The sequence below is a fragment of the Papilio machaon genome, chromosome 16, assembly GCF_912999745.1.
Source record: "Papilio machaon chromosome 16, ilPapMach1.1, whole genome shotgun sequence".
Taxonomy (NCBI): Eukaryota; Metazoa; Arthropoda; class Insecta; order Lepidoptera; family Papilionidae; genus Papilio; species Papilio machaon.
In genome coordinates, this window is record NC_060001.1 from 5,413,929 (window position 1) to 5,436,097 (window position 22,169).

The 22,169-nt window shown below is 32.7% G+C and overlaps 1 protein-coding gene across 3 annotated transcripts in view; it reads left to right on the plus strand.

Moving 5' to 3' along the window:
* The window catches only part of LOC106713643 (transcription factor HNF-4 homolog), a 28,741-nt gene extending 9,347 nt beyond the window's left edge, over window positions 1–19,394 (plus strand). Inside the window, exons 1-10 of one of the 3 annotated variants that reach the window (XM_014506484.2) lie at window positions 3,718–3,812; window positions 12,351–12,534; window positions 13,627–13,721; window positions 15,977–16,104; window positions 16,613–16,759; window positions 16,974–17,094; window positions 17,993–18,124; window positions 18,236–18,472; window positions 18,760–18,940; window positions 19,291–19,394. In XM_014506484.2, the coding sequence (XP_014361970.2) occupies window positions 3,794–3,812; window positions 12,351–12,534; window positions 13,627–13,721; window positions 15,977–16,104; window positions 16,613–16,759; window positions 16,974–17,094; window positions 17,993–18,124; window positions 18,236–18,472; window positions 18,760–18,940; window positions 19,291–19,345 (1,299 nt within the window). In that variant the 5' untranslated portion in view covers window positions 3,718–3,793 and the 3' untranslated portion in view covers window positions 19,346–19,394. Of the gene's footprint in view, window positions 1–3,717; window positions 3,813–10,009; window positions 10,508–12,350; window positions 12,535–13,626; window positions 13,722–15,976; window positions 16,105–16,612; window positions 16,760–16,973; window positions 17,095–17,992; window positions 18,125–18,235; window positions 18,473–18,759; window positions 18,941–19,290 lie in introns of those variants that run through there. The other 2 variants (XM_014506482.2, XM_014506483.2) reach the window with 2 other exon arrangements.
* The last annotated feature ends 2,775 nt before the right edge of the window (window positions 19,395–22,169 follow it).

Genomic DNA, 22,169 nt, shown 5'->3' on the forward strand with positions numbered 1-22,169 from the left:
GTTTCTTGCCACTGAATATATAAGAAATACAGGAAGGACATTAGCCAAACAAAGTTATTTATGTTTACTAATTGTCGCGCGCTACTCCATCCGCGCGGAATTAAAAAAAAACTGAATATGTATGTGTTCTTCCACATTATGTTCTACATTTGTACCAAATTTCATCAAGATCGATGCAGTAGTTGGTGATACCTTCTAAAAACATCCATCCATCTAAACTTTTGCATTTATAATTTTAGTAAGATAGTAAGATGTAAGTTTATACCAATTAGGTATTGTTTACGAAGTAGATGGTAAGTATAAATAATAATTATCACATACCTATGTACATAATATCAAAAAGAATTCTTTCAATTATATACTATTATGAAATAGACTATGCGCTATTTACGAGTAAAGTAAATTATCAAGGTTTAATTACTTGCTAGTTACTATGATAAAACAACCACAGTTCTCACACTGTGAAGGTTCGTATCGCGAACACGTGAATGAATTAACCCGCGAAGGTCACCGGGGAAGTTATTATGCACAAACTTACTCAACTACACTAACTTACAGCATATCATCTACATTAAATTGGGTGAAAATGTATACATTATTGAGTCGTCAAAGGCGTTTATATTTTAAAATTTCTTCGTATCAAATATTGGTTAGAAAGATACGCTCAATTGTTTTTTCATTTCAAATCAACGCTGAAATTAAGTTAACAGAGGAATATCAAATTAAGCTATTTAATTTTTCATTTACTTTGTAAACAATGTGATGTAAAGGGCAATGATATTGCAAAATAAGTCAAGTAAATGTTATAAAGTTAAATATAACTACGATAATTTTAACAAACCCATGAATAAATATTATGTTTTCATTAATTACTCTACTATAGATGATGCATTAATGTCATATATGTAAGTCACCGTGATACACCCATTGACCCTTAGATTGGAGTAAACACGGAAACCGCGATAAATAAACACTTGTCTTATATATTTTATTTACAACACCGACACCTTTTATTATACGGAACACTATAATATAAAATCTTCAAAAAATATTAAAGAACTAATATTTGCCTGAATTGAATTAAAAAAAGAAACTTATTTAGTAGCATATGCGTTTCTACAAAATATGTTCTACGTATATTCCAAATTTCAACGTGACCCGTTTAGCTGTTCTGGAGACATGTAGTAACAAAAATTCATCCATTAATCCAAATGGTTTAAAGATAATTGATAGTTGATAATAATAAAATAATGAAAAATTAACGTGGTAATTTCCAAGTAAATGAAGCCGTAAACAACATATGTTTTTTTTAAATGGTTTTATTCTATCTATCAAAAGGACATCATGGTCGTGTTAATTTTTATTAATTAACATGACCTTACTCTACTGTATTTCGTTTGCATCTTATGCACACTATATGCATGTGACGTGATAGTTGGCTGAGCCTCTCACCCACCAGTTGGCACTACTTGTATGAATTCGTTCATTCAATGACACAGTGTCATTATGACACAAGCAGTATTTAATGACGTGGATTGACGCGGTCCATTCATACCAAAGTTATACGTATGTGAAAATTGTATTGAAACCAATCAGTATCGTGTTAAGGCAAGGTTAGGTTTGATTACTATCTATATAAGTCGTAGACCTCTAACCCTCATTAGGTCAGCGGCTAAATAACTTAATTCACATCGCTAAATATTGTTAGGTAGGTAGAAATGTTTTTCAAAATGTTATGTTACATAATATGATAAACTTGTATATAACATAAGATTTGTACATACATTATTCATTGTCTAAATACTTCTACACGAATTTTTTTTACTCGTACTCGTAGTTCAAAGCAAGGTCATATTAGGCAGTGCATAAGTGTTGAACAAATTACTCGAACTGAAGACATTAAATTATAGAGAGAAATCATACAAACCTAAATATACGATTCCTATATAGTGCCTAGTCTTTTAGTTTCCTGTTAAGTAACAAAAATTGTTGTTATCATATTTTATATCTAATAACTTTATTACTAATAATGCAGGGAACTCTAGAGAGACTTAATTAAGCTGGATGAAATTTGGAACACTATGTGTGATTACATTCCGGAATAGCATATAGGATACTAATTTATTTTCTTTTTTTTTTAATTCAATACAGAGTAAATCGCGACAGATAACAGTACATGTAAACAAAAATATTGTTACACTATGCATACAAAAATATTATGGAAATCCATGAACTGAATGCTGTAAATATGTTCTATATGTATCTAAAGTTATTCTTGGACAACCAACGGCTATGTCTAAAATAGAATATCGTTACAGCACATCGAGTGGAAATAAATCAGCACGTGCATTAATGATGATAGTTGCGTGGATGCAATCAAATTAAATTTGTTTATTCCCATCGTAACACAACAGTATACTCGTATGTCAACATGACCTAGCGTTGTCAATGTTATACAATAAATAAAAAAAGAAAAAAAAAGAAAAAAGAAATTGTAAAATCGTTATCTATTAACTATAAATCTAACTATAAATTCTATTATACAAAACTATTAACAAACTAGCATACTACTACTCGAATGTTTTAGCTAAAACTAATTTTAAGAGCAATATGTGGTGAACATTGTGGATGGCACATTTACTTAAGACTTTCCTTTGTATGTTTTATATTGTTTATTTTCTACTTTTTTGTGCTACTGTTAGTTTACCTCAATAAATGAAAAAAAAATCAAATAAAAATGTAAGATACTTATATAGATTTTTCCTTTCACCTTCATCGTGAACACCTTGCCGTGGTTGACTAATGGCAAGTCACCCCTAACTCAATGGGGACTATTAGATGATGACAAAACAGATTTGTAATCTTATCTCTAGTTTCGATATAAAATTTCTTTCTACTAATTAGGTTCCGATTCAACTTACCTGACTATACTTTTAATAAATAAGGGTTTCGAAAAGATCTTTTAGTGCACCTAGCGGTTTGCAAACCGGTAATGAAACTTTTACGGTTAACGGTTGGTAATGAAACTTTCATCGCGTCATTGATGATCGGCTCTACAGGCCCTATTTAGTGCATGCGTAGTTTAAATAAAAATAAGTTATCATAATCTCTAGTTTTCTCCATTTATACGTTTTGTGTTGATCAGCGCTGAGACGAAATGAATATATGTATATACCTATAACTTTAACTCGTGTTCTTGACACAAATTCTCCCCATATCTATAAATGTTTATTTTTATCTATTGTTTTTTCGGTTGCTGTTCGATTTTGTTTTGTAAACCTTCCTCTATTATTTACACTTGAACCTTTTATTTTTACTAAATGATGGAAGGGAAAAGGGGATCAGACAATTAGCTAAATGTTCCTTCCAAATCCGTCCAATATTATACTACCATTTTCTGTGCAGTATTTATCATTCAATATTAATCATATTATTTTTGACATTAATGCAAGAGCTTTTTGTTATTTTTTTTTTATGCTTTTAGAATTTTCTTCTACGAGTTTTAAACTTACTATTTTACTATAATAGTACTATCTAGTCTTAATTCTAAAATAACATCTGCGCCATCTATTGCCACAGCTTAGCATCAACATTTTTGCTTACCTTTAATAGATGGCGCTGTCTCTGTAGTATCCGTCTGTCAAATAGCAGCTGCTTATTATGTCTGTCACTGTCAAAAATAAGTTTTCCAATTTCCAATAGAATTTAATTAAGTGATTAAAGTTATAGTGTTAAATAAATACTTTATTCGCCTTTCACGCGGAAAAATTGTGTTTTGTGTACTGAAAGTACTATGGGGTTGTGTGACGAAGGTAAGATTTTATGATTGTAGACGGATGTAGATATTTTAACCATTGTAAACAAGTCAATTATCTTGTGGAATTGGATGCGCGTTTCTGTGTCAATTCAATGCATGTTCGTGTAAACTTTTTTTGTAGATTTGAAGACAATTATGTTTACAAATGGTTAAACCTTCACTAAAACGTTATGATCAAGTTCCACGCAATCTTAGAAATATTATATTGGTTATTTGCTCTTACAATTACGTCCTTCTGTAGGATCTCGATTACGGAACTAACACTTAAAACTGGTTTGACCTCTAGCTTTTGATATGTTTGTTGATATTTTGTAACACATTTACTATGTGTTATCATAACCAGTTGGTCTAAATTATTCTTTTCAATAACAAATTTTGTAACATTATTTAATGATAAACTTATTTTGTTTTATCCATAGTAATTAATATGTATTTATATGTACTTTGTGTTATTTAAGCACCCGATTTAGCTTTACTATAAAATATACTAGCTTTTACCCGTGACTCTGTCCGCGCGGAATAAAAAAATAGAAAACGGTGTACAAATTATCCTATGTCCGTTTCCTGGTTATAAGCTACCTGCCCACCAATATTCAGTCGTTCTTGAGTTATAAATAGTGTAACTAACACGACTTTCTTTTATATATATTTCTCTATGACTTGATGAAACTGGCAACTAAATTTCTAGTTAATCTCACATTTCTTTTTGGTACAAGCTGTGCATTGGGGGTGTAAAATGGTAGTAATAAGAATGTATCATTGATTAATAAAATAAAAAGTATCCTATGTTTATACTCAAAACAACTTCCTTTATGTTTGTCAAAGTAATTTTTACATAAATAAAACAACTCTAAATATTTAAAGTATAAGTTATTCATTAAATTTAATAATTATAAACAAAATAAAACTTGTGTCATAGATTGTATCAACATAAGTATGTTGTTATATTTATAAATTCATTTTTATAGCACAATAATTGCTGTAACAGTTGTTATCCATGCACAATGGAGTATGAACACAATTAGTTCCAATTGTACAGGCCCTAGAGTGCAATTGATCAGCTTCACAGTAACTGCTGCTACCCACTACACAACTTTAATAGAACACTTTGATATTGTAGACATTGAAAAGAAATCCTTTTAAAATTGTAAATTAGTAATTTATTTTAAGTTTAAAGTTTTCTCAATAGCTTTTGTATGTGACTTCTTCTGTGCATCATATGTACCAAGTTTAAATAAGATGTGTTAAACTGTTGCGGAGTTATCAAATAAATATATGTATACATCTATGCCAAATTTCATTGAGATCTATATACCTTCTATCATCCAAATAAACAAATTTATAATATTAGTAAGAAAATTGTTTCCCTTGTTATGCTATGTTGCTACGTTGAGTGGACAAGGTCCATTATTTCTGCCTGGATCCTAAACAAATAATCCAATTTTAATGAGAAGTTTCAATAGATTAATATTCTTAGTCAAAGTGTCATGAGGGTGCAGTGAACTAGGTTTTTGGGTTTTTTAATTAAAATATATTTATTTGAGTCTTTAGCAAGCTTTATGTAATATTTTTTAATTTTAATCATATCTGATAAATTATGACATCATTGACATACTATATCATATACTAGCTTTTACCCGCGACTTCGTCCGCGCGGAATAAAAAAGAAAACGGGGTAAAAATTATCCTATGTACGTTTCCTGGTTCTAAGCTACCTGCCCACCAATTTTCAGTCAAATCGATTCAGCCGTTCTTGAGTTATAAATAGTGTAACTAACACGACTTTCTCTTATATATATATAGATATAGATACTAATGAAATATTGATTGAAAATTATTGTATTGTACACAAATGGATAAGATACAGAAAGTAAATTATAGTTATATAAATTTTCCAATGTCTTATGTTAACTAATTCTTATCAGTTTGTGAATGCAACACTTGCCTACTGGCTGATTGTTGTTTTGTTTAAATAATAAATACTCCTTTCCATTAACGGATCAATATTTACAAAAATTTACTTGCACTTTATCTAAATCTAAATAAGTAGTAGAAATAACTATGTTTAGTATTGTTATATATTTTATTATTTATTTTTGACATAAAATAATGTTTGGTTAAAGTTTACAAGCTAATTGCATGAAATAGATACTCTTCAATTTTATTTCTACTTAAATTAAAAAAAAAATATTAACGTCAGACTAGAAACAAACCAAAAGGTTAAGAAATAACGACAAGTAATAAATATAACAGGAAAATCGTCATGGAGACAAGCAATTAAAAAACCCAGACAGATGAGTTTGGTATCAAGATAAATCCAGTCTTTTGCATAGTCATGCTTATTTAGAGGTTAGTTTAATCATTGTGGTTTAAAAAACTCGAAGATTTATGGTATAGCATGATGATGTAATCCCGACCTATGTCGGTCACAGCGACTGTCTTCAACTCCGGTTTTGCCGTTGCTGTACTCGCATGTGGCTTATGTAGCATACACTAATGTGCTATGTATACGCCATAATAGTTTTTAGAATTTAGAATAATTACGAAAAGGCATCATCTCCCTGGCCTTATCCCTTACGTGGGGTCGGCACACTAGGTTTTATAAACCTTAAAGTTTTGGCTTCAGTTTTTAAGGTTGGTCGCTCGCCTGTCGCCTACTCTACTTGGGAGGAATTTCTGAAAATGTAATATTAATTAATAAGTACAAAAAAAAGCAATTTTTATAATATCTGTCAGTCTGTATGTTGTCTGTTTTCAAGCCGCGTTTGTTCCTGGTAATCTCCGAAATAGCTGAACCGATTTTGACGAGACTTTCACTGTAAAGCAGCTGATGTGTACTGGCATATTATAGGCAACTTTTTTTTAAATTTTGCTGTGACGAAGTCGCGTCCGACCGCGAGTAATGTAAAATAATGATCGCTGGTGAAACATTTCTTTATTACCTTAAGCCTTTTACACGCCTTACGTTATTGTTTGAGCTCATAAAGTCCGATTTTCTATTGATCAACCTTTAAATTTCATTCTTAACGACAAAGCCAATAGACGCAACCCTTACGCGTATGCTATATGAAAGACAACAGTGTTTTTTATTAAATACATTTATTAAGTTCTAGTCATTATATCTAGACTAAATGATCATTTAATCATTATTACTTGAAGCGAATAGAAGTGGATAAAGTTATTTTTAATAACTTCATGTAAAGAAATAAGTGATAATGAATTACGATCATATTTCGACCAATGGTCGTACAATGCTTTCGAAATTTTACCTTATATTACTGAAATGATAAATGAAATTGGCAATCAATAATACAGATAGCAAATATGTACTTTGTACCCGGCGTTATATTTCAAGTGTTTACTGTACAAAGTCCATTCCGATTGACGTAATCTATAATCAAGTTTTTTCTGCAAATAAAAATCTGCAAATCATTCAATAAAATCACTTATGTACAATTTTATCACACAGTTACATAGAAAAACGACAGTCCTGTTGTGTATATAATTACATGCAATAACTTTAAAAACATCTTAGATTAAATGTAGTTATTTAATGCATCTTCTTATGATTATTTAAAGCAGTGATCTAAATGTTCCACTTTTTTGATGACGGGTTAAACCTTCTGTGGTGAAGATAGGGTCACACGGGACTTTGCCCACTAAAACCCTAGGTTTCCTGGGGTCTACGGAAAGTGGTCTATGTGAAAGAAGTTTGGGAATCGCTGATTTAACGTTATTGATAGTAACACATATTACAAATATACTTTTTTATATTAACTATATGTTAATTATTTTTGAAAACACATTTTGCCATTGCTAAGTTTTCCTTAAATGTTTCTACGTAATAATAATATAATCCTTTGAAGTGTTTACGTCAGAGTAAATTTCTGAATTTATACACGATCATCGTAATTCTGACGTCAATCCATTTACGTTGCCTTCTGGTGTGAACAAAAAAAAGTTAAAAAGTTATTTTAAAATAAGATTTCTAGTATTTATTGACGACTGAGTGTATGTTATTTTTATAATTAACATATTTAAATATTAATTAAATATTTACTCAACTTATAATCAAATTGTGCGCAAATAGGTTGTTTTATCAGAAACCTTTTGAGGCAACCTTCTTCCAAACTATGTTCTATTATAAGATACCTTCTAACAATCATTCATCCATCTAAAAAATCGCATTTATAATATTTGTAAAATTGAAGCTTTTGTATAAGGAGTTTAAATTAGTTAAACAATTTCAGGAATGTTCTGTTTAAAGTTATTATTTATATATATATTCTGTTTAAAGTTATTATTTGTATATTCTTTCAGCTGGATTACGTATCAGTTCGTTTAATTATATGACTAGGCAAAGATTAAGACTAGACGTGTTATAATTTGTTTGAATGTTGACAAAACGAACTATGTCGCAGTGAGAGTCGGTCGCCGCGGGTGCGACAGAGGGCGCGAGTCTCGGCAGATAGTGCGACCCCGACCTGCCCCGCCGTCTTGCCAGACGATTGCACGTTGTTTACCGCTTATGCTCTAAATCACCTTTGATACTATATGATTCAAACTTTATTCTCGTGGTTAACCAGCAGTCATGTAAGCCCACTGCATATATAGAAAAGCCAAGCGACTCAATATATGCAGACTGTTGTGCGATATTCGAAGCAGCCATAAAGTTTGCACGGCACTGTACTCACTATATCATTTCACCATCTTACGAATAGTATAAATGCGAATGTTTCTATTAATGTCTGTTAGAAGATGTCTCCAGAACAGCTCAACTGATTTCGATGTAATTTGCATAAGTGTAGAGCATAGTCTGGAAGAACACGTAGGCTACTAATTAAGTTTTTTTTAAACTACAGGCGGACGGAGTCATGGGCGACAGCCAGTATTCAATAAATATGCACTGACTTTAGTAACCTGAAGGGAGAGATTAGGAATTTCTATCTGGTGGGAACCAGACTTAATCGCTTCTTATATACTATATTTGCGGACATCTAGATATGTACCTGTACTTGATAAATATGGGTACTATAGGTGGTTTAATCGTGGGATCGAGTAATACAGCTTTTATTTATTATGTTCAAAAAATTATAGCCAACCCCCAAAGCTATGGAAAAAAGAAAAACTTTAGTTGTGCGCAATCAACCAATTTTCCGTATGTGAAATCGTAAATGTCGTAAAAATGTTATTAATAAATGAATTAACGCCTTGGACCCAGGGACAGGAAATGACTAATAAATAATTTTGTAATCTGTTACCGTTATTTTAACATTGTTCTCTTATATTAATGTGTCAATATAATATTCGAATTTCTGAACTTTTGTAACTGTTAGATAGACATTAACAATGTATTTAATAGTAGTCGTAGTACTGTATGAACCTTTTCCTATTGACGGCTCAAGGTCATCATCTGAGCGCTGCGCAGTGCGCTCCCTCGCATCTCTTACGTCTCATTAATTTAACATCGTGGTCTGTGTAGCGACCCGTATGATGTTCCAAGCCGCCCAGATATTGAAAAACCTCAAACGTTAACTACGTTTTGTTGGCTAAACTGTCGTAATTGTGTTGGCAAACGGTTGGAGCGGCGTCCCGTATTACTGCGATGTTTCAGTGCAGTTCATTGTTTGATTGAGATTTATTTGATTTGAAAACAATAAACTACGAATATCATTTGTTTTAACAGCGAAAAATTTTGACGATCGTGTGTTGTTCTAACACAGCAACAGATCGTTTACACTTCAACGCAGTATCGATATAATATAACCTTGTATAGATAAACTACCCGTTAAAAACATTATCAGCCCCTGAACAGATAACCGCGCTCGCAACACAACTAACAATGACAAAGAAACAAAGCGGGGAAAGGCGACAATCAATTAGTCATCCGGTCGGTCGGCGAGTGTACAAAACATTCTCATTATGGCCGAGGCTTCTGAGCATCAGCTGTATAGTATGACTCCTCGCTTGCAATCCGTGCAACTTTACATCCGTTGCATTTCCGATAACGCGTGAGTCAGTGCCGACGCAGCGGCTTGTTGCTTGCTGCTCACACTTCATCGGTCACTGAGTAGGCCGTACGCGATGTTAGCAAAATTTTCGCAGCCATCGTAACGGACTTTACAAACTACCGGTGACTAGCCTAAAGCATTGCCATCGCCAGTCGATTCAGAACCGCGTTGTTTTGAGGTCGCCTCGACCGCAGAGTCTGGGCGCACTGCAATAAGTCGCGTGTCATCTGTCATTATAATAACACCACAACTCGGAAGTGTAGTTAAATGAACTCTTTATTTAGCAATGCTTCTTAAGTGTTTATTAGCTCCTTAGTGTTTGTTTAATATCAATTGTAAATATTTTATCTAAATCGTTCACTTGTTGGACGAAATTATTCAAGCAGTGTCGATTATCAGGCGCGTTATCGCACGAGGAATCGCACGTTTCGGCCAGTACTCGATAAGAGTTTGGAGTGGTGACACTCTGTGAGGAGCGTGGTGAGGAAGATGCCAGTATTCCCTTGCGACATCGCGACCTCACACGACCTTTGCGGGATGGAGTACACGCCGGAGTACATGCTGGCCGGCCCGCCGCACGTATGGGATAAGCCGCCGTACAGCCCATACGGCATGTTCAATAGAACGTCATCAGAAGAGGCCCAGCGTTTCACTACGTTAGACTGTGTTTATAAAGAAGGTTTGTTGACAAAAGGATATTCTTTTGCTTAAAACAGACGTTATATTTATCTGAACATTACTTCTTATGACATTTTATTATCTATTTCAACGTATCTTTATCTCTTACCCTGATTTAGAGAGTCTTCGGAATAAAATAAATATAACCATCAGCATCAAGCAAATTATCCTAAGGCTCTTTAGGCCCAAATTCGCGCCCCATAAATCCTTTCAGACAGACTGGGGCAGAGAGCCGAACAGATTTTTTTCGTAAATAAAATTGAGCTTAATACAATTTTGAATTTTTTACACTTTCTTTTATAAGAAAAGACGAACAAAAAGTGAACAAAACCTTGTTTCAAATTTTTTTAAGGTTCAATTTTATTTGCAATAAATAATCTGCTCTGCTCTTCGCCCCTGTCTGTATGATCGGAGCCTAATACATACAGTAGTTCATATTTTTATATATTTTGTCGCCAAATCAGCGGTACGTTTCGAGAGCGGTAAATCGGTCAATTTTCTTTTATCGGTATATACCATATAGTTATGTTATCTTTAAATAATTAGGCTAAATATCATATCATTCGTCCATAATTAATGTAGAAACTGCAAATAACGATCTTATCATACAGTAACTAAAGTGAGGCTAAGACTGCATTAAACTGAATTAAATCTGCGCTAAGGGTGGCACGTTGTGGCCATTGGCGACTCTAAGTCTGTCTATAGGACTTAGTAACTTAATAAATAGTTACTCATAGTCCTTCAATAACAAATTTGAATGTCTCAGCATTAATTTTAAACGTGAAACTTGTTTTTATGTTGAACTAGTAAATACCAGTCGAACCAACTAGTTTTTTTGCTTTAGTCATATGAATAATATGATTATAAACAATTATAAAGAGACAACACAAGTAGGGGAAAACCAAACTTCGAGATCCAACAAGCTTTATAGAGTTATAAGTTATTACATAAACGTTATTTTTTTAACCGATTTCGTAAAGGAAGAGGTTCTCAATTCGTGTGTATCGTTTTCTTATTATTATTATTGTTAGCTACTGGCTGTCTGATTTTCATAATGTTTTTTTATACGATAACTAGCTTTTACCCGCGACTTCGTCCGCGCGGAATAAAAAAAATGCACACAAGATCAAAAAGTTCCTGTGTCCGTCTCCTAGTTCTAAGCTCACCCCATCAATTTTCAGCTAAATCAGTTCGACTGATCTTGAGTTATAAATAGTGTAACTAACATGACTTTCTTTTATATATATATATTATACAGAGACATTTCATTGTTTATATGTTGCGAATAAACTCAAAAGTATTTACTTTTCTCTCATAAAAACAAAAATAAATCAAACTAGTAAAATTTTGACCATAGTAAATATTAAAATACTTGTATATTTTTATTAATTGGAGTACTTTTTTATTCTCAAAGAAAGAAAGGTAGTGATATAATTATATGTAAAGATATAGAAAATACACATACATAAGGAATATTTAATAGACGACAGCTGGGTTCAGGTGTTACATACGTAATATAAATTTTAAATGTGTGTCTGTCGCCCAATGACAATAAGTAACTATGAAGTAATAAATTGTTGGTATTGTGTTTATGTTAATATATTTTAAATAATCACGTCTACGAAGTAAAAGTTACATACAAATGTGAAAAGCTAATAAAGTAAAATAAATATTTAGTAAATGCAAATACAATTTTACTAACAATGATAAAAGAAGTAACCTGTTTTTTTCTATTGCAATTAACATATTTGAAATAGTAATTCGGCTCATATTCTCCTCCTAAGTCTGATATGCAGTCTTTAAAATTTCAATGAATTTACATCGTTTTTCTTGTGTTGTTATAGACAGCGATATGCAACTAGAAACCAGCAGCAGCGAGGCGAGCGCCGCAAGTTCTACCACTCTGTCGCAGCACTGCGCCATCTGCGGTGATCGCGCCACCGGCAAGCACTACGGGGCCTCCTCCTGCGACGGCTGCAAAGGCTTCTTCAGAAGGAGCGTTAGAAAGAACCATCTCTACACTTGCAGGTTTGTTAGAATTGTATAGATCCGGCTCGAAGGACCACTTTTAATAGTATGGGTTCGTCAAAGTAACAGTGGGTTTCGACTGCAGAGACATTTGGATTGACAAATATGGTCAACCCTCACATTCTCATAGGGTTTGCACAACATTTAAACGGCTGGCTACGCAAAGTCAACTCATTTTGTAAACATTTTATATTATGTCCATATAGTTGTTTCCTGACCAACTTAAATAAAGATTATTCAGTGCGATTTAAATGTATTCAAAGTGCCTTATCTAATATATACCACCTTTGAGATATGTTTCGATAATATCTACTATCTATAGCCAAATAGGAAAATTAATTTTGAGATGTTTTTTACATTGTTCGAAATTTAAAAATATTACTTATGGTAGTCACATAAAAAATATTAATTTAATTTTCAAATATCTTATCTTATATTCAGGACGTGAATGTTATAGGATGTATCGATGGACACGTGTTCGCACTATCCTGTGTAAAAACTCTCGCGATAATGACCAAGTGTTCATTGCTCCAGCAACAAATTGCAATCAATTTTGAACCATTTAAATTTGCAATTAATCAATTCTTTATAACTTTGTATTGTATGTATTACGCGTGAGTTTACGTTGTTGAAACATTCACACAAAACATTATAGTAAAAGATCATGATATAATGTTTTTCGTTTGAATTATTTGTAAAATTATCTGTTGCGTAATCTTTTACATTAGAAACAGATTGCCAATGTAACCTATTGCAGTAAATCAGTGCATCATTACTCTCATTTAGATTCGGAACAATCAATGTTCTATTTCTACGAAGAGTACAGATAGAAAATGAAACCATTCAATACAGTAATTATTCATGATTGAATATTTACTATGAAAATTAATGGACAGGACTTACATAGACGTAGAGAACGCGACATTGAATAAAATGGAAACTGAGCGTACAACAGTATTATCACCTGTTTTGTTGTAAACCACTACTAAAAGTTGGGAGCTTATTACCTCTCTCTATTCTTTTCATGGTCCACAGAAATACAGATTAAAAAAATGAATGTAGACGATTAATTTAGTTTTTCTATTGTTACAGATTTAGTCGAAATTGTGTTGTAAATAAGGACAAAAGAAATCAATGCAGATATTGTAGGCTAAGGAAATGTTTTAAAGCTGGCATGAAAAAAGAAGGTAAGCATAAGCTTCTTTGAAAAATAGAGTTAATAATATGTTTTTCTACAGGCGTTCGTAAGTGGAAATTTGCAGTTTAAATCGCAAAAATATTACCCAATTTACTTTAATAACTGTGATTTAAACAAAATGTTTATCGTATTATTATCGTTATCATCTTCCTGCTTAAATGATGACTTTTTTAAACACTTATCAAGATAAATAAATATTGAAATCATAGTTTGACGTTGAAATTTGATACACAGTAGGTAGATAACGATATGACTTATTTTTGTGAATTTATAAAAAAATAATCTAGCTCTTATCTCTGTATTTTTTAAAGAGAAGACAGCAATGATTATTCTGTAGACATTATTCTAACGTGTGTCATTAATTTTATTGATAGGAGTCTCTTATGTACATAATATGTTATTATCGGCGACTATAATACGCATTGGAAAATAACCTAATAGTTACACTGACAAGTTTTCGTGCTAATTATTGCCTTGATAGTTAAACATGTTTATGTCATGAACTATAATAATAAGCTTTGACAAATATTTATGCGTGTATCAAATGTTTTCGTTTATGTAATCTGTGGACCTAGCACGAATATTTGTGACATTCAACTTCGTATCGTCCTCGTTGATTATGTCAAAATTAGTATGAAATGGTGTACTTTACGCTCGATAAAATTAAAATACAAATGTTGTCGATGTAGATACAATGATGATTATCACAAATACTCGTGCTAAGCCCCCTGTATGTTGGCTATAGACAACTTGTATCCGTACCCCTTTTTTAGTAAATAAGTATTACCTAGTGGTAACTAATTATGAATTATGTTTTCTTGGCGTTACCCAGTCTCTTGATAGTTAAGTTGAATAGTTTTAAAAAAAATTGTAAGTTATTATAGTCGCAATTAGGACTTATTACTTACTAGCTGTTGCGTGCGACTCCGTCCGCGCGGAATTTGAAAATCTTTATTAGTAGACTATGTGTTCTTCCAGAATTTGTTCTACGTCTGTGCCAAATTTCATCAAGATTTACTTCTAATAGAATAGATCTACATCTAAACTTTCGCATTTAAATTGTTAATAAGATTAGAAACTAAGTTTGTCACCCAAAAGTAAAAGTATATTAATAAATTAAATTGAAGTCGACGATAAACATTGAAATTAGCACAAAGTAACTGATTAACTTGTTAGCAAATATGGAAGGAACTGATTAGATTCGAAAAAAAACGTTAGTTTTAGTTTAGTTCTTTGTTAATATTATAAACATATGAATGAATTGGTTGTACCATAGTCCATACATTGTTATTATGAATCAGAAATGAGTTGTTTAAAATAAAATGATTCAACTTTGTACTCACTATATTTGGAATTATTTAATAATAAGTTTATCACTAATACATTTAACGCTAATAAGTTTATTTAACGTAATTCTGAGATTCAACTTCTGTTTTCTTGAAACAGGATGTTGTTTGGAAAGAATATTAAATTAATGAATTATTAGGAATTTGATTATGTAAATTTTATTTCATTACCGTGGGTTTCTGAGACCAAAATATCCGTTTAAAACATATTGTTATCTCTGTATTGTCAAAAATAATGACAGGGATTACGTTACGTTTTATACAGAGAATACAATAGGTGACATTATTGTCAGTATAAACAGACAAACTTGCACATGTCTATCCACATCTAGGCCAAGTTCATTAAGCCGTAGGGATCCGACAAGGTGACGGGAATATGTCGAACATGTCGTCCCATACTGTGTCCTCATTTAATAAATCTACTTCCGAACCTTATAAAAATGTACATAAAATTATTTCTCTTGGCTTCGTTTCGCTTAAATAATGTTATTAATAACTTTCTTTTTACGACGTAAAAAGTCATATCGTACTTCAGTAATAAAATTATCAAGGGAAACAATAATTACTTGGGTTTGTTTGTCGCTTCACACTTTTCCTTAATGCCCTCTTTCTTTCTTATCGTATCGGGATTGTGTAAAATATTCATCAGTTTATGAACCATATTTCAAATACTATTTAATAACAAAAAAACATTTTGATACAGCGAAGGTGAAATTTCTTATCACAGTGACTCCGGAATCCCTACCCCTTTGTAAATAAGTATTTCGAACAATTTACAAATATTAAGTAAAGGGTAAAGTAATTGAAAATTGGTGAAGTATGCCAGTTAGTATAGTCCCCCATTAAGTCCATTAGGAATAGATAAATCGTTGTCTGATAATGACTCGTATTGTTTCAGCCGTGCAGAATGAGAGAGACCGCATCAACTGTCGGCGACCATCGTACGAAGAGCCCGCACAAGCCAACGGGTTGTCTGTCGTGTCACTACTCAACGCTGAACTTCTCAGCCGGAAGGTCATAGATGAGGTACTGAAAATTCAACCTTGAAGGCTATGTTATAAGATTTTAATTCAATTAATTAAGTTAGAATGGCAAATAACGTATGTCGTGTATTTTTTACAATGACAATGTCAACAAACATGTATATTATAAATATTCATCAACATTTTCCTTGGAAATTTTGACAATAACAGTGATAAGCTGTTTAGTGAAGTTCTATCAAGTATCATAAAGTTAGAGACAATTACAACGTAAAATGTTTTGCTATGATAAAAATTTGGTTTTATACTTAGTTTAGTATTAGTCTTATTACGAAATGTCTTAACCTTAACCAAATGTTTATATCAGATTGATTTTGCGATAGGCTAACGTTTTCCAAAATGGCGACAAGTTTCATGAAAAATTAAAATGTATGACTATATATTTGAATAAGGACAAATGACTCTGATATTTTAAGAAATTAGACCTAAATTTCGTTTTAAAATGTTTGTTAACAACTTAAGCGGATTCAACAATACGGTTGGTATGTTGTCAGACGAACAACGTGACAGACGCGGAGATTAACAACCGCAACCTGGCCAAGATCAACGATGTCTGCGACTCTATCAAACAACAGCTCCTCATACTAGTCGAGTGGGCGAAATATATACCCGCCTTCACGGAATTGCAACTTGATGATCAGGTAACCACAACTTTCATAACAAGTCCAGTATGAAATGAAAGGATTTTTTTCATTTTGCATTTCGTTTAAGTAAAAAGAAATGATAAAATGTGGCCTAAGTTATACTCTAATAAAATATCTTTCTATTGTTGAAAGAATTTTTGAAATCGGTTGATTAGTTTTAGAGTTTATCGATTACAAAGATTATATGAGTATGTTGTGGGGTGCGGCGCAGGTGGCTCTGCTGCGGGCGCACGCGGGAGAGCACCTGCTGCTGGGCTGCGCGCGTCGCTCGCTGCATCTCAAGGACGTGCTGTTGCTTGGCAACAACTGCATCATCGCCAAACATAACATCGGTATGATACTCTAATTCACTTTTAACTAACTTATAAATATCGCATAATACACTCTTAAGCCATAGAAATAAAAAAAATCCCACGAATCATGTTTATATTCTTTATGAATATTTGAACAGTGGCATACTATCGTAACTAACTAAATTTACATAATTATGCGCGACATTATAAAATATATTGTATTACCGAATTTAAAACGAATGGTGGCTAAAAACTGTGACATAAATTATCAATACTTTATATTTACAGTGGACGTTAAAAGTAATAAATGTGTAAAATTATTGATCGCTTCCACGACACCTGCGGCTATAAATATATGACGTGTTTGGAATATAAAAGTTGAGAAAGTAATATTCAACAACATTTAAATTATTTGTAAAAAATTAGGAATTGAAAACAAATTCACATCGACGTCGTGTTAATTATTTTTGTCAGTAACCTTTATTTGGGGAGGTGCTTCAGGGAGGGGGGCGTGTCATTATTAACGGGCTAAAAATCGCCATTGGGCACCGGACCAAAATAAACATTTATCTATCATCACATATATATATATGTAACATAGTACGCTAATAGATTTGGCTCGTGGAGAGCGCTATGCAACCTCGCGCCGCATCAACTGTCCGCCTTTGATATGATGATGATTGCTGCAAAGATTTATTATGTTTAAATTGTCAGATTACGAATTCTTCTACGGCATATATTTAGTTAATGTATTTTACATGTTATAAAGACAACAACTGTCCAATTCAACCTATTTCTTTATATTTGGTTAAGTTGTTGTTAAACAACTTAAACTAAAAGCCGTTTGATCGGATTTTTAATGGGTAAATGTGCTTGTTTTGAATCAGTCGACAAAAAACCCGGCTGTAAAAGTGTTAAATAAAGAATTGTATTTCAGACGGTCGTATGGACATCGACATCAGCATGATAGGAATGCGCGTCATGGACGAGATCGTGAAGCCGCTGCGGGAGATCGACATCGACGACACAGAGTTCGCCTGCCTCAAGGCCATCGTATTCTTCGATCCCAGTAAGACTGTGTTTTAATATTTTCACCGTCATCACATTACAAGATAGGATAAAGTTTACTTTACTTCATTTAATTTGAAAGGTATATGAATGTTATTGTCGTGTGTTGCAGACGCGAAGGGTCTATCGCAGCCGCAGAAGATCAAGCAGCTGCGCTACCAGGTGCAGATCAACCTGGAGGACTACATCAGCGACAGGCAGTACGAGGGCCGCGGTCGCTTCGGCGAGCTGCTGCTGTGTCTGCCGCCGCTGCAGAGCATCACCTGGCAGATGATAGAGCAGATACAGTTCGCCAAGCTGTTCGGTGTCGCGCACGTCGACAGCCTGCTGCAGGAGATGCTGCTCGGAGGTAATGCTGACGCTCCTGCCACTTTACTCCTGACAATGCGACTGTTCAATGACCACACCTCCAGTGAGTCAGAATCGCAGGATCGTTTTTTCATGTTCATGATTTCAAGGAAAGTTGTTTTCATTATCTCTATGAAAATACTGAAAAATCTTTTGTATGAACATTTGTGTGAGCTCAATGTATGGATTTACATGCAAAAAAAGCGAGGCAGTTGTACCCAGATACTATGTGGTATTTCTGTACAAAGAGTTATTGTTTGAATTTGTATTATATATATTTGTCCGCAGGAGCATCGACAGAGCCCGCAATGTTAGAAGAGGCTGTATCAGAGGGCGTGTCCGGGGGCGTGTCCGGGGGCGTGTCTGTGGGCGGGGCCGCGGGCGCAGTGGGCGGGGCGTCGCCCGCGCTGGTGCCGCAGCTGCCGGCGCACCAGTACGACGTCATCGCCTTCAAGCAGGAGCCTGACATGTAACTATACAATTATATTTCATAGAAAAACTTAGATGTAAGTCACTACCAATAACGCTCCCTACGCGTATATTATGTTAATGCCGTTATCAAATTGAGTTATTTCACGTTATGGTTATCGTTAACTAATATAAATGTCTTGATTTAAATAATTATTGGACGCATGTAAAATGTACGAATGCAAGTTCAAAGCTCTTAAACAATTTTTAGCAGATAGTAAATCAAATAACTCATATAATTTGTTCTTTTAGTCAATTTAACTTAAATAATTCATAAGACAAATAAGAAAAAAATGTCTGCATAGCTGTGTGCAACAAATGTAATATTAATAAGTAATTTTTTTTGTACAGGAGTCCGGAGCCCAGTTCACGTCTGATGAAGTCTTCCGACATCACCTTGTTATAGTGCCTTACATTGTTATTATATTTTATACTAGTTTCACAAAACAATTTACACAAACTATTTCTATTTTATATACATTTTATTAGATAAGTGGAAAGGTTTTTATATACATTTAATAAAGATGTTTTCACAGATTATGTAAATTGTCTATGGTTGCATAGAAATGACAATTTTCTATATTTATTTAATGAACCAAAATCGTGGTATATGTTAGTACGTGGTTTTATGTTAAAATTGTATTTTTTTCCTATTTAAAATAATTAAAACTTTGTCATACCAAAAAAAATATGAGACGTGAAACATAAATTTCAAATCAGTCCAGTGAACTGAAATTGGGGTATTAGACAATGTTTACTGCTTCCGACTACCCCATTATGGCCTTAGCATCATAAAATTTAGATTCTTAAGTGATACATTTCGTAAATTTATGGAACTATAAAAATCTTACGAAATTTTCTTTGCCTACAATGGTTGCCATGTTTTTGATATTTTATCAAGAACCAAACGAAATAATAGATTCATATTAATTCGGAACCAAAATTTGATTTTTTTTTATTGTTATAATTAGACTAACGTAAAATGAGGACATATTTTAAAATTATAATTTTTTTTTATTGTTCTTTGTTACCATTAAAGTTAGGTGATGGTTGAGGACTTGATTTTAAATTTTTTAGGATTTTTTATAATTTTTATACATAATTATTTCGAGTAATATATTAAATGATGCATGCGAGTGTTGCAATATGTAATAATAGTACGCAACAAAACAACGGCGGGGAAACGACACTGGCTTTTGCCAATTTATATTATAAATTAAAATGCTCAATTTAATTTTCGTATTTTTTATAGGAGAGGGTAAATTGGTATTTGGTTACTAAATAGACATGGGTAAGTCAACTAAAGTTAATGATCTGTAGATCACCTCACGGTTTGTATGTGTGAAGCAGATCAGTAAACCGGTGCGCTGATTAGCTCAATTTGTACCTGATATGATTTGCGTTCCGAGCTGCGAGCTGAGAGTCACCGAGCAGTATCAGATGTAAAGAGCACAGTTTATTTTAACGAGCCAGGCATCGAGTCATGGAGCGACCGCAAGCTGACTCACAACTCATCGGCCGCATAGTTTTAGTACATTGAGTCGTGAAATGCCAATTTAGTTGTTGAGTCGTAACTCAAAGGTTTAAGACAATGTGATGGATCTTTTGAGTTGGTTCAAAGCTGATTTACACACGTCTAGTACTTCAGTACTATTTCTTCACTGTTCCTACTCTTAACGGTTGTCAAGAAGTATATACAGTACAAAAAATATTAAATATATTTAAAATGTTTATGATCAAATTGCTCCCTCCTATAAGTAAAACTTTATGTAATGTTGTTGGTGTTTACATAGATTATATTTTAGATGGTGGGAGTTCGTTGTTTGTAACATAATCGTTAGTTTCCACTGCAATAACAATGTAGAAAAACATAGTTATCTCTGTTTTAGCGAAGTGAAATAAAAGGGACGATAATATGTGTACAGATGTGTGTAGTGGAAATTAAGGGTAACGTTCGGTTTAGGAACAATTTAATTTTTAAGACTTACCTTTATGTGCCTTGTCCTGTTACTAAATGTAAATAAGCGTTAAAATTTGATAGATATATAGAAATTAAATCATTTTATTACAAAATGTGTTTTATTGGTAGCATATAGATAATTGAATACGTTTTATTTCGTAATTTCTCATGGTTTCTCTTTAACGTCCATGTAACCTTTTCTTCTGTCCGCTCTGTTTTTGCAATATAAGAAGAGTACCGATATGGCGGACACAGCGGACATTGCAAGCAGCGGTACAAATACTGTGAACATAGCCAGCTTGACTGTTTGTCTGACTTCGTGCACTCCAAAATATAATGTTTTACTTCTTTATTTGTTAACTTTATATTTCTTGTGTAAAACATCAAAAATTATGACTTTTCAAAGTTGACGTTCAACTAATGTCAACTTATTTTTAATTTTTCTGTAAACAAACGGTTGCAGGTCGGAAAATCCATAGACTAATTTGAAACTTTCATTCATCTTGTGAGTTTTCATTGTCAATACCTGTATAACAACAATATAGCGAACTCACTCCGTTCTCCGTAAAATAAAACCGGAGATGTGAATATATGTTCTACAGTTTAAAATTCAAGATAAGTTTTGGAATAAATATAAGGAAAAGTGTTACGTGTAGTAAACATTTTTTATTTAAATTTAATACTTTGAAAACAAAACATCTTAAAACTAGATATAAAAATATATGTATTTTATCAAAATACTTTGATATTTTAACACCTTAAATACTATTTAGTCAACAAAAAAAAACGGAAACTTGAAATACTGTGCGTAACTTTTTTTTAATATTTTATGGCACTCCTGATAAAGATATGTCGTAGAACACTTTGATATTTAGTGCAAATATTATATAAAGTATTTTACAGTGTAATTAATAGAAAAAAAAACGCAACAAATGTCGATGTAATAAACATACAAAATGTCAACTTTATTACGTAAGTAAAGACAAAACAAAGCAAAACAAAATTCTGATATAAAAAGTTTCAAACTGCAATTCCATTGGTTTAAAAAACATTCTTACAAGATTTAATTGTTAATGTGCAAGAAATGTTTAACCAAAGACAAAAATAATAGAGCACCTGAGTAACATAGATGTGTCCATAGACTCACAATTTGAGTGATTTTACGCTTTTAAATTTAAATGCTTAATTAACTTGTAAATCTGTTTGTCTATATCACAATCAAAATGTCATTATAAAGAACTAACCTACAAATTAATATGCACTTATTTTA